Raw genomic sequence first — 13,072 nt, forward strand, 5'->3', positions numbered from 1 at the left:
CTTTATTTTCAGAAATTACTTATTAATATGGATGAAGGGTATTTTTAAACCTTTTCCAATAGTTTAGGGGTATTTTGAACCCTTTTCCGTTTCTAAAACACATAGATGTCATATAGGGTTCAAAATGCCCCTAAACTATTGGAAAAAGGTTTAAAAATACCCTTCATCCACCTATTGGGCTAAAAATACCCCTCCATCCACTTTTTTTGTTCACTTATGCCCTTGTCCGTTAGGTCAATGGTAAATTAAAAATAATTATTATTCTTTTTGTAAAACTTACAAAAAAATTATTTTGCAAAATATTTTCGTTTTTTTAAACTAATGCACCAATAGTTCACTAATTTAGTAAACTCTTCTTATTTATTTTTTTTTCAGTTTTTACAAAAAAAGAAAATCATTTTTTTCAATTTTTTTAAAGCATTTTTTTTTTTGTAAAAACTGGGAAAAAAATTGTAAAAATAGAAAAAAAATATTTTTAATAAAATATTTTCGTTTTTAAAAAACTGGAAAAAAGAGTTTACTAAATTTAAAATTTGGAGAGTTCTCACCGTTCTCTTATTCTGAGCCTCTATTGAAAAATATTGAACGAATGTTTTAATTAAAATTCATTGAAACTGGAGTTTTTACGAGATGTTTGGAAATTGAACTACGGATTTGACTTTGATATTTCTATTGAGATTCTATGTTAGATTATGTATATGATTTAAATGCTCGTCATTGCACTCATCCTTTATTTACTTTGGTTACTTACTGAGTTGGCGTACTCACGTTACTCCCTGCACCTTGTGTGCAGATCCAGGTGCCAGAGCATTAGAGTGAGAGCTTTCAGCAGCTTCTCAGTATTTCCGGAGATAGCAAGGTAGCTGCACGACGTTCGCAGCCCTGCCTTTCTCCTTCCTATCCTTAGTGTTGTTTATTTCAGTCTTTTCTTGTATTGAGTAGACAGTACTAGACAGTATCTTGGTGGCTCATGACTAGTGACACCAGGATCGGGTAGTGTAGATGTATTTGCATATTTATTTTTCTGCGTATTTTGTTATATTAAAATGAAAGACTTGTGTTTTTAACTGATTTGGAAAGGAAATTTATAAAAGACCTTTATGTTATTAGTGTTGAATCGGCTTGCCTAGTACTGTGATAGGCGCCATCACGACCGAGGTGGTTTGGGGTCGTGACATTCGGTTTCCGTCCCCCGAATTCATGTAGATGGTGTAGACATTAGCACACGAAAAATTAAAAATCGTCATGAATTCCTATTTTATTGCATTAAAATGTCAAACAACAAGGAACGGTCATGGCGAAACCCTGATTATTGTTCATTAGGTCATTTTTTATGTGCTCACAAAATTTTATGCTATTCTGAGCCCGTTGCCCGAATTCATGAAGATGGCGTCGACGTTATTAACACACGAAAAATTGGAAATCATTCTGAATTCTTATTTTATGTCCCTAAAATGCCAACAAACGAAGAATGTTTATAGCGAAGCAATGACTATTGTTTATCGGGTTTTATTTTATGGGTCCACTAAATTTTAGGCGATTCAAAGCCCATTGCCCGAAATCATGAAGATGGCGTGGACATTACCACACGAAAATTGATCCTAAAGTCGTCTTTAATTCTTGATTTAAGGCTCTAAAATGCCTACAAACGAGGAACGGTCATGACGAAGTAATGACTATTGTTCATTAGGTCGTTTCTGATGGGACCACAAAACTTTAGGCGATTCACAGCCCGTCGCCCGAATTCATGAATATGACGTGGACATTAGCACATGAAATAATTGAAAATCATTTTAATTCATGTTTATGGCCCTAAATTGCCAACAAACGAGGAACCGTCATGACGAAGCAATGACTATTGTTAATTAGGTCATTATGATAGGCCCACAAAATTTTAGGCAATTTACAACCTGTCGCCCGAATTCATGAAGATGGCGTGGACATTAGCACACAAAATTAATAATCATCTTGAATTCTTGTTTTATGGCCCTAAAACGCCAAAAAACGAGGAACGGTCACGGCGAAGTGATGACTACTATTAGTTAGGTCGTTTCTGATGGACCCAAAAAATTTTAGGCTATTCGGAGACCGTCGCTCGAATTCATTAAGATGACGTGGACATTAATTAGTACACCAAAAAACGGAAGTCGTCCTTAATCTCTGTTTGATGGTCCTAAAATGTCAAAAAATGAAGAACGATCATGGCAAAGTAATGATTATTGTTCATTAGGTCGTTATTGATGGGCGCACAAAATTTTACGTGAATCGGAACCCGTCGTTCGAATTCATGAAGATAGTGTGGACATTAGCACATGAAAAATTGAAAATTTGAATTATTTTTTAGCAAGAAGTACACCAGCAAAATCTGCAAATGTTTGTAGCATAGGGTAATAACTGCGAGCTGTTTAAGTGACAACTGTATTGTATTTCAATTAATGCGACAGGTCAAGACTTTCCCTTTCAGCTCATTCTCTCTATATACCTCAATCTACTCTCCAGAAATTCAGCTAGATTTTTTGAACTCACTAACTCTAGACTATGGTTGGGATAGCCCTTTGCATGTGGCACATTTTAGTGCTACACATTCTTACTAGTCCTGTCAAAAATCATTAACAAGGTTTCTTAACTTGTTTGATATTTTTGAACTTTAAGGAAGCGGAAGCTATTAAGCTAATGTTAATAGCTAATCTAAACTCATAATGCATGGATCGAAACAATCAAGCCTGACATTCCCGTTTTTATGTTTATTGAATGATCTTACTTTGACCAGTGCTAATTGCAGGTGCCATTTCATGTTTGTTGTTTACTGAAGATGAACTGAGTTGTATTTTGAGGGATATCAGTTGTCCACAAAATATGGTTGACCCACATTTCATCTGGACGTAACAACTCTCATAAAACTTCTTGACCTAAAAGCTGGTGCATTGTTCTCAAACCAACAAAGAGAAGGTTAACTACCAATAGAGTTTTTGAATTTAGAGCATATGCTTTCTCACCTAACAGCTCACCAAATCCTTGTATTCCCTTAAGAACTCTCCCTATATATACCCTTCAGTACTAATGATCAAACTCAACTCAACTCAAAACACAACTTAACTTCTTTATAAAACAAAGCATCAATCTAGCAAATTAACAATGGCTGCTTCCAACATTAATTGCTCAATCCTTTTCTTGATCATAGCGTTGTCCTTATCGAGCATCACTACAAGTCGTGCTGCTCGTAGCCTACTGCAACTTCCAAACTTGCCTACAATACCGTCATTGCCTCAGCCAACAATGCCGCAGTTGCCTAAAATTCCCAACTTTCCAACAGCAGCCACATTGCCACCATTGCCAACACTTCCAACAACTACACCTAATTTACCATCTTTGCCTACATTGCCCTCTGTACCAAAGATGACTCTACCACCAATGCCTGCCATTATTCCTCTTCCCAACATGCCTTCACTTCCAACCATTCCCACTATTCCAACCATTCCTACACTTTCACCCCCTCCATCCAACTAGTTATATATCTTGCAGCTCCCACTGCATTTGCTGTCTTACCCTATTGGTGTCTACCGCGTGATTCTTTTTAAAACTTTTTCTTTTTTCTTTTGTCATTTTAATCTTTTGAGTGATTATTAGCGATGTATTTGTATCATTTTTACACTCTGAGTGCTATGCATTGATTTCCCTTTGTGCTAATGTAATACAGTGTGATATATTATTTATTTATGAGTATTTATCCAGTATATTTTATTGACAAAAAAGGATCAACTTATAATTTCTTTGGAACTCCTACTTAATACTGAAAAATAATTAAGCTTTATTGTTTCGATCTTTATTATAAACTGAAAGCAATCGAGTAAAGATGTTTAACTTGAGCTTACGGTATGTAAAGCTTCTCAAAATAGCATTTCACTCGCGTAAAGAAGTTGTTCCGCAATCAAATGGCAATGATAAGTGATAACTCAAACATGTTACAGAAAATGTGAGAAAGGGGTTTAAAAAATATGCAAAGATCATTGAACTCCGAAGAAGATTTATACTTTGACAAGGTCATTTTTAGTAAAAGGCCAATAATCCAAATTTGAAGATATCGCAACGTTAATTAGGTAATTATACAGATTTAGCACAACTTAAAAATTTACATTCAAAAGGAGATAATACTAACATAAAATACTCTTGCAAAATTGAGTCAAGCGAACAGAAAAAAAAAAAAGAAAAAAAAAAGAGAAAGGCAGCCCGGTGTACAAAGCATTCCACGTAGAGTCCTAGGAAGGGCCGTATCCCAAAATTGAGTCAAGCAAACAGACACAATTTATAATGGTTTATGCGCAGTAACGACCAGCCCACATATAAATAGGACTCCTTGTATATATATATATATATATATATATATATATATATATATATATATATATATATATATATATATATATATATATATCAAAATCAGCCAATTATCATATCAATAAAACAGTGCAAATTATCTTCATTTCGATGAAATGATTGTAATATTTTCATATACTGAGTTCGTTTACAAACTTTTTTACATTTTTCTTAACCATCTTCTTAGACTAACATTAGCTATAGTTTGGACATATTTCCGTCACAAAGTTTCAGATCAACTCCTCCCCTATAAATCATACTGAAAAGCAGCATATTTCCGCGTGCATTAGTTTACATTCCTCAAAATTTTGAATAATGATAATTATTGATTTTGTAATCTGGCGATCAGTCCATGTGAAAATGACTTATACATATGCTGATACGAGCAGATTCTTGGATGACAAGCTTACTCATATTGCCGGTCACAAATCCGAATAAAAGAAAAGGAATGTGATAGGCTGATACTCAGCGAATATAATACTAGCAAATTTATGATGAATCCCCACAATATCGGTCGGAAGTTCTTAGCCTTGTAGCATTGTAAATAAATAGGAGTAAAACTCACCCTAAAGTTGGTTCCTTTTTTAGTATAAAAAATCTGAAAAAAGAAAGTTTAGTATCACTATTTTCGTCAGGGATCCCTAACAAGCATATCATTTCTTCGGAGGACAACATTACACATAGAAATTAAAGTGTTTGACTTCAAAATATTGTGGAGCTGATTAGTTATTTGACCATCAGTAATTAGGCAAGCAAACATCTCCTAGGTAGTTGAACAAAATTGGTAGGATCAACTGACACTGTCCTATAGGAGAAACTATATGCAACAAAAAAATATTTAAAAAAAGAAAAGCAAGTTAACAATTTCTGTGTGATTAAAAAAATTTAAGACTTTTGGAAATTGTGGTCCTAAACAAGTCAAAATGGGGTCTAGAGTATTTGTGTGATTAAAAAAACTTCTCATTAAGGATAGAATTAGAAATTTAAGCTAAATTATTTTCGAATTTAGAAAGGGATCATTCTTTTCTTAACGGACTAAAAAGAAAATAGGTTGACATAAACTGGAACGGAGGGAGTAATTATTTTGGTGGTTTGTTAGGTGCTTAAATGTTTTATATGTGCATGAACATCGGTGTAACCGTGAAAGAGTACGACCATCCTAATCCCATGGTGCCATTTAGCAAATTACCAATATACAATATTTAATTTAAAACTATAAATTAAAAAATGATTACATCAATTAGTGGTTTATTAATTGTCCACCAAATATGGTTGATCCAAATTTCATCTATACATAACAACTCTCATAAAACTTCATGACTTAAAAATCTCATGCCCCTCAAACCAGCATAATTAGAGAAGATTAATAACAATCGGACAATCCGGATTCCGGCGCATAAGGTATTCTATATTCATTCAGGGTTCGGAGAAAGGGTGTGATGAAGACTCCTACCCTAATACAGGCATTAGTGGCTATTTCCACAACTCGTGACCTATAGGTCACACGAAAATAACTTTACCATTACTCCAGGTTATTCCCTTCAGGTTAACTAATAATAGAGTGGTAGAATTTAGAGCATAAGCATATGCTTCCTCACCTAACATCACACCAAATACTTGTAGTCCCTCAAGACTTCCCCTATATATACCCTTTAGTACTAATAATCAAACTCATCTCAACTCAAAACACAACTTAACTTCCTTGGAAAACAAAGCTTCAATCTTGAGCAAATTAGCAATGGCTTCCTCTAGCAACTACTCTATCCTTTTCTTGATCATAACATTATTGTCCTCATCAAGCATCACTACAACACATGCTGCTCGCAGCCTACTTCAACTTCCAAATTTGCCTACAATCCCATCATTGCCTCAGCCAACAATGCCACAATTGCCTACAATTCCCAACTTGCCAACTGCAGCTACATTGCCACCATTGCCAAGTGTTGCATCTTTGCCAACACTTCCAACAACTACAACATTGCCTTCTCTGCCTACATTGCCCAATTTTCCAACGATGACTCTGCCACCAATGCCTGCCAGTATTCCTATGCCTTCACTTCCAAACATTCCGACAATTTCAACCATTCCTACACTTTCATCTCCTCCATCCAACTAGTTATCTTGCAGCTCTCGCTGCATTTGCTGTCTTACCCTATTGATCTCTACCGCGTGATTTTTTCAAAAACTTTTTCCTTTTGCTGTTGTCATTTTAATCTTTGAGTGATTGTTAACGATGTATTTGTGTCATTTTTACACTCTGAGTGCTATGCATTGATTGTCATTTGTGCTAATGTAATACATTGTGATCTATGATTGATTTATGCGTATTTGTCCAGTATATTTTATTGACAAAAAAGGATCAACTTATATACATATTTTGAACAAATTGGGTACACCCCATTAGTGGGATTACACTAGGTATGTTGTTATTGTTTAAACAAGTTGGAAACCAAACATGTATAGGGGAAAAACTAATTTCTTTGGAACTCCTACTTAATATAACGAAAAATAATTAAGCTTTGTTATTCCGATCTTTATTATAAACTGAAAGCAACCGAGTAAAGATGTTTAACTAGAGCTTGCGTATACTATAAAGCTTCCCGAAATAGAATTTCAATCGCGTAAAGAAGTTGTTCGGCAATCAAATGGCAATGATAACACCTACATGTTACAGAAAATATGAGAATAAAATCAGTCAATTATCATATCAATATATCAATTCAAATCATCTTCATTTCAATAAAAAATTTGTTATGTGAACCTATTTTTTTTTGGTTCGTGCCAAAAGAATGACCCCTTTCTAAATTTGGAAACAATTTAGTATAAACTTACAATTCTACTCTTAATGAGAAGCTTTTATAACCACACAAATACTCTGGGCCCCTTTTTAACTTGTTTAGGACCACAAATTTCATAAGTCTTCATTTTTTCTTAAATTTCGTGCCTAGTCAAACAGGTTCACATAAATTGGAACGGATGAAGTAATATTTTTTTTATACTGCAGTCGTTTACAACTTTTCTTAATCATCTTCTTAGATTTATATTAGCTAAAGTTTGGACATATTTCAGTCGCAGTTTCAGCACGTGAATGTTGTTATTGCTACGCTTTGAAGAAGTTATTCTTGTTCAACCATTTTCAGGATATATTCATGCCAGAAAACCCAAATAAGACTATGACCAGTAAGAAACCAATCAGGCTGACTCCACAACATTGAAGTTTAAATAATGATCATTATTGATTTTGTAATCCAGCGATCAGTCTATGTGAAAAATGAAAGTACAAGAGGGGGGTGAATTGTAGCCTTTCTAAATTTCTAGTCGACTACCCTTCAGACCTAATCGACTTATGCGGAGACAGCCTGCACAGAACTGTTAGTTCTTTCGATTTAAACAAGTATTAATCACAATAAACAATAAAGGAACAGAATATAATACGAGAGCGATAAAGTAAATGACACCAGGAATTTTTTACTGGTTCGGAACCAATATGGTATCCTAATCCAGTCCTCTTGGGTTGTAAGAGTGTTATCTTTTAGAGCTCTTTGTAATTGAATTGAGTACAACCTTTATGATTTTTCAGCGATCACCACCAACGCTGACACGGTTGGTTTTCACTCGCTCACCAACAACGACCCTTTGGTTTTCACTCGCTCAACAAAGAAACGAACAATGACACAACCTCTAGGACACACTGCCTCTCCAATATTTTTCTGTCTCTCTTCTCTCTTTTGGGTACACAGTAAATCTACTAAAGTGAATTACAATGCTTGTTAAGAGTAGAATAAAGAACTTGTAGCTGGATAGATAATTGTATAGAAGGTTGCGTACTTTCTTCCTTCATCGAACTTGTATATTTATAGCTCTCTCAACTTGTTATCGCTATTGCACATTCCAAGGGGATTTGACCGTTGATCATTTATTTGTTTCCATAATTTGCAGCTCCAGCACTTGTATGAATATGGATAGTATGGTGACTTGTCACTCCTTTGAAGATGGATATGGGCATCTTTGCAATATTGATTTTCTTTCCTTGTTTGACTTCATGTACTTTGACAGATCCTAATTTTCTCTACTTTCCTTTCATGAATATGAAAATTCTTCATTGAGTACCAGCATGAGAATCCTTGTGTAGAGGATTCTTTTTCTTTTATGGTAGTAGAATATTTGCTCTTTATTTGCAAGCAATATCTTGGTTGATCTTCTTTATAGAACTTTGCATTTCATAACTCCATCTCCACGTGCATCTTCTTCAACCTTCCATAGCCTTGATGAATTTTCATAAGAGCAATAGTCATTCTTTATATGGACTCAAACTTATTTCCATACATTATTTTATTTTTTCATACCAAAGGGGAAATGTAGTAAGAATATTTTCCCATAAATAATAATGACATCTTTGAACTCCTATTAGAAATCCTTTCTTGATCTTGTAAAATAATCTTCCATAATAGAGATATTTACTTTACATAGAAAATATATTCTTCTTCTATTATATTGAAAATATTCCTTTCTTGATCTTGGAAAATAATCTCTTTCCATAGTATAGATTGTACTACATCAATAAAATATTTTCTTTCCATAGAAAATATATTCTTCCTTGGTCTTGTAGTATCTTGTCCATGTAGCATTTTTCTTCCATAAAGTAATAGATCTTCTCCATGATTCTAGCATCTTTCCTTTCAAGATGTTGAAAAACTTTCCATCCATAATATCCTGGAGATTCTTCTTCTGATATTGTAGTGAGTCATTCAGTATTTGATATTCACTTTCACATAATATTCTCTTTCCCATAATAAACTTCCAAGATAAATTCTTCACATAATATTCTCTTTCCCATATTTGTTTGGATCTTTATCAGCATCTTCTTTCTTGAATAAACCTGTACAAAAATAAGATTACCACAAGAAAATATTCTTTGATTAATAATTTTGTTGGTTTGTTGTCATCAAAATTAATACGTGAAACCTTGAAGCTAACAAAAAAGACTACACATATGAGTAAATTTTTGTATGACAAGCTTGATCATTTTCTGTTACAAATTCGAATAAAAGAAAAGGATTGTGATAGGTTGGTATTCAGCGTACATAATACTAGGAAATTCATGATGAATCTTCACAATATCCATATAACGTTGGGACGTGCTCAGCCTTATCAAAAATGGCCTGAGTAAATTTGTTTTGATGATTGACAAAGAAACACACACATGAACCAGGTCCATACACAATGTACACAGACACGGGCAAATTCAAGCACAAGGCATGCACGTGAAAGAGATAAGCTTAAGCAGTTGTATCTGATATCTCCTGAACGAAAAGGTTGTATAAAAGATAAGGAGCAGGACTCCATACTCGAAGAGAACTATATCCTAGATAAGAGAGGAGTTAGAAGCTGAAGATAACTAGAACTCTTCCACCAAGGAAGAGTATGGAATTAGAACTCTAGTTATTTCTTATTCTACCAACTCTAGATGTATCAGTTTGTTCTCTTTTACAAGTGATGCACAAACACTGAAGTTAAGCAAGAATTGAGAGCAAAATAGCAAGGCATTTGGCAAGCAATTCATGTGTGATGCAAGTGTGCGAACCTAAAGCTACACGAACCAAATAGAAGAACCAGTACCAAGTGTCTGTCTTTTATTCTAGTTCATTTGTAGTAAGGCTTTTGAGTTGTACCTTTCAGCTTTATCTAGAAGCATGTGTACTAGGTACTTTGAGTTGTAGTATTCAAGTTAGAGTTAACTTGAAGATTGTCGCAACAGCTTGAGGCTGGTTGCCACAAAGGGCTAGAGGTAATCCTTAGATTTACAAGAGTTTTGTAAATGTTGTTTTGGCTTAGCGATTTAGTGAAGTGTTGGGAAAATCCTACTAGGTAGTAGGTCATAGTTTTCTCACCTTTTGAACCGAGTGTTTTCCACGTAAAAACACTTGTGTTCTTTACATTCTACATTTATTATTCCACAACTGTCCCATTCACACAAAAAATGGGACACCACACAAATCACCACCCTCCCCCCCTTTCTCGTGTGGTATTGAAGTATAATATATCAATTGGTATCAGAGCAGGTTATCCTTGAAAAGGCTAACACTTTAGGAGAAGATCAAGATGAGTGCATGTAATGACCTGATAGGTCATCTCATGTTTTAGAACTAGATTCTGTGTTCCGAATCCTTAAATATCTTAATTTAGCCTTGTTTACCGTGAAAATGGTAATGACAATTAGATTTGTTGATGGGATTCTAAAAATACGTGATCTATTTTTATTCTAGTCGTGGAGCAGTTGATGCTGTGAGTGCGCAGTTTGAGGGTGATATGCGAGCTAAAATAAAGCGGTAATCGAACCGAGAGATAGCCGTTCGAGGCCTTGAGCTGGTCGATTTGGGGCCTCGAGGTCGAGTCTCGAGCTCGGGCTCGAGCTATCAGGGGAAATCGGGAAAGGGTTAACAGATGCAATAATATTAAAGGAGTCTCTTTATAGCCAATGATAAGCAATAAACAAGCAATAAATATGAAACAAGTATGAAAATAATAGGATAGAACAACAGTGTCGAGAGAGTATCTTAGAGAGAAAGAGAGAGAGTTATCATATATTTCATGTAGAGTCTTTGGAGCAACATCCGTTTTCTACAACATAGTTCGAATCCCCTTTTTATAAAAGGGGAGAAGTTTAGATGGTAAGTCACATATTAGTTGTAAAGGTGTGGAGATAGGACGGCTGAAACGATGCCTCGAGTAGGGCTCAGAGTAGCCTGGCTATGCTTTGCCAGACTTAGCCGTGACAGATTTAGCTGTGTCTTGGGAATTCCTATTTCTGCTTTAGCCCCGATCAATATCCTTCCGAGGCCGGGTGCCGATGGGCCCCGAGCGAGAAGACTCGAGTGCATCTTTGCAGCCTCGAGGCTTTGAGTCGATCTTTCGAGATGCTTAAAAGACGGGAAATTGGACCCTCCAATTTTGCTGTATGTTGATAGTCTTCGCGTTTCCTAGATCAAGGTGATAGGAAACGAATTTGATGACCAACTCTTTAAGTTCCCTGCGCCGATGTCATATCGGTGATGTAACCTATGACGTGAGCCTTTGCGACAACCGGGAAATACCTTGGACTTGTCTTTTCGACATCATCCAATGCATTGTCGATTCTCGTTCCTCTAAGTGGCAGTACCGCCGTCGATTCAGTTTTCAAGAACGCATTGATTACGCTTGCCGATCCGTCTTTTGAAGACATCGAAGACCGTGTGATTTCTCCCTATAAATGGGTGAACTTTGATGCTATTTCTTCAGCTAAGTGTCTTTCTCCATTCACTCGTCTGTTGTTCTTCATCACCTTTTCACCATCTTCTACTATTGTTAACTGCCATGTTTTGGGTTCACGGCCCTAAGGTCGTGTGGCAGCATTCTTATCAGCTGCGTAGTGGTGACTTGCCCGAGCTTCTCTATGCCGAACAAGATTACACTGTCTCGACGTCGCTGCTGTTGTTATTATGGCTATTATTGCTGCCTCTATTGACTCGAGGTGATGACACATGGGGGGCCGTCTGCCTCCATTTTTTTAGAAAGTCGTTTGGACTATACACCGCTGCTCATGAGGGGGCTCGGACTATACACCGATGCTCACCTTCATTTCCTGGCCCGGCGTAGCGCTCCGCCCCTGGCTGGTGGCTTGCATGGCTCAATTCCCCAAGAAGCGGGTTCGAAGTAGCCGTGCAAGCGGGGTCAACGCCCGCCAAGTTCGTTGTTGGTCCGAGGCTCTCTTGGCCGATGAGGTTCTCGACCTTCGGCGGGCTATGGCATTTTTTCATCCCTTCCTTCTCCTCCTACTTTCTTCTTAGTCTTCTCCTCTGAAGTGCTACTTTGAGGGACCGTGACGAGTTCGTTGAGGGCGTCCATTCAAGGACATAGCGTCCAAATATGCTGCCGCCGCGGGTATATCTTCGAGGACATGCCAGGTTTTCGATTTTTCGCTATGTATCCCTTTTTTGCCTTTTTGCTTCTGTGTAGGGACCCTTTGTATGCTTTTGTAATCATGTGTAAGGACCCCTCGAAGTCCGTTGTAAGCAAATTCCCATAAATATAAAGATATTTTTTGCCTTCTGCCTTTGATGTTTGCTATATTTCCTTTGATTTTCGCGATGACCCTGAATGTATGTTTCTGCTACCGATCATCAACATTCAGCTCGAACGCGAGTATTTTTCTCGGCTTTGTTTGATAGAAATGGCTCCCTTTCGAGCCCACCGTTATTTCTCGGATCGAGCTCGAATTGGTCTGATAGACCCGGGCCATCGGGACCCTCGAGTCTCATAGAGTTAAACTTTGAGACTTGAAGTTCTTGAGGGCGGTGTCTGAGTGAAGTTGGCTTAGGACGCCTGGAGATTTGCCTTGAACTTGTCGAAGATAACCCTTCTAAGACGCTATAGATAGGTCCTAGATGATGGATTACCCGAATTTTGGTGGTGCCCTGAGGCCGAGCCTCTTTGGGCGGAGCTTCGAATTTCCTGTTCCTCCCCTTGGGGGGTTCCTTTGAGTTCAGCTACTTCTCGGGCCCCTTAATGGTGTTGGAGGTTTTTAAGGATCCTAGCTTCATGTTGACAGAGGTCCTCAAGGTCGGGCATTACCTCGAGACTGGAGATGGAGTTGTTGGCTTCTTAAAGCCTAATTTCTCTTCGACGGGGGTCCTCGAGGTCGAGTACTGCCTCGGGACTG

General features: G+C 36.8%; 2 protein-coding genes across 2 annotated transcripts; both read left to right on the top strand.

Annotated features, from left to right (window-relative positions):
- The first annotated feature begins 3,135 nt into the window (after nt 1-3,135).
- On the top strand, nt 3,136-3,507 carry LOC109215284 (RNA-binding protein 12-like). The gene has a single exon (XM_019379316.1). It carries the CDS (start codon nt 3,136-3,138, stop codon nt 3,505-3,507), a length of 372 nt encoding a protein of 123 aa, XP_019234861.1.
- Nucleotides 3,508-6,010: 2,503 nt separating this feature from the next.
- Nucleotides 6,011-6,703, top strand: LOC109215285 (pre-mRNA polyadenylation factor FIP1-like). The gene has a single exon (XM_019379318.1). The coding sequence runs from the start codon at nt 6,113-6,115 to the stop codon at nt 6,488-6,490; it is 378 nt and encodes a 125-aa protein (XP_019234863.1). The 5' UTR covers nt 6,011-6,112; the 3' UTR covers nt 6,491-6,703.
- The last annotated feature ends 6,369 nt before the right edge of the window (nt 6,704-13,072 follow it).

The sequence above is a fragment of the Nicotiana attenuata genome, unplaced genomic scaffold, assembly GCF_001879085.1.
Source record: "Nicotiana attenuata strain UT unplaced genomic scaffold, NIATTr2, whole genome shotgun sequence".
In the NCBI taxonomy this organism is placed as follows: domain Eukaryota; kingdom Viridiplantae; phylum Streptophyta; class Magnoliopsida; order Solanales; family Solanaceae; genus Nicotiana; species Nicotiana attenuata.

Coding starts and splice junctions, on each gene's coding strand:
- LOC109215284 (XM_019379316.1), top strand. CDS start 3,136: ATGGCTGCTTCCAACATTAATTGCTCAATCCTTTTCTTGATCATAGCG.
- LOC109215285 (XM_019379318.1), top strand. CDS start 6,113: ATGGCTTCCTCTAGCAACTACTCTATCCTTTTCTTGATCATAACATTA.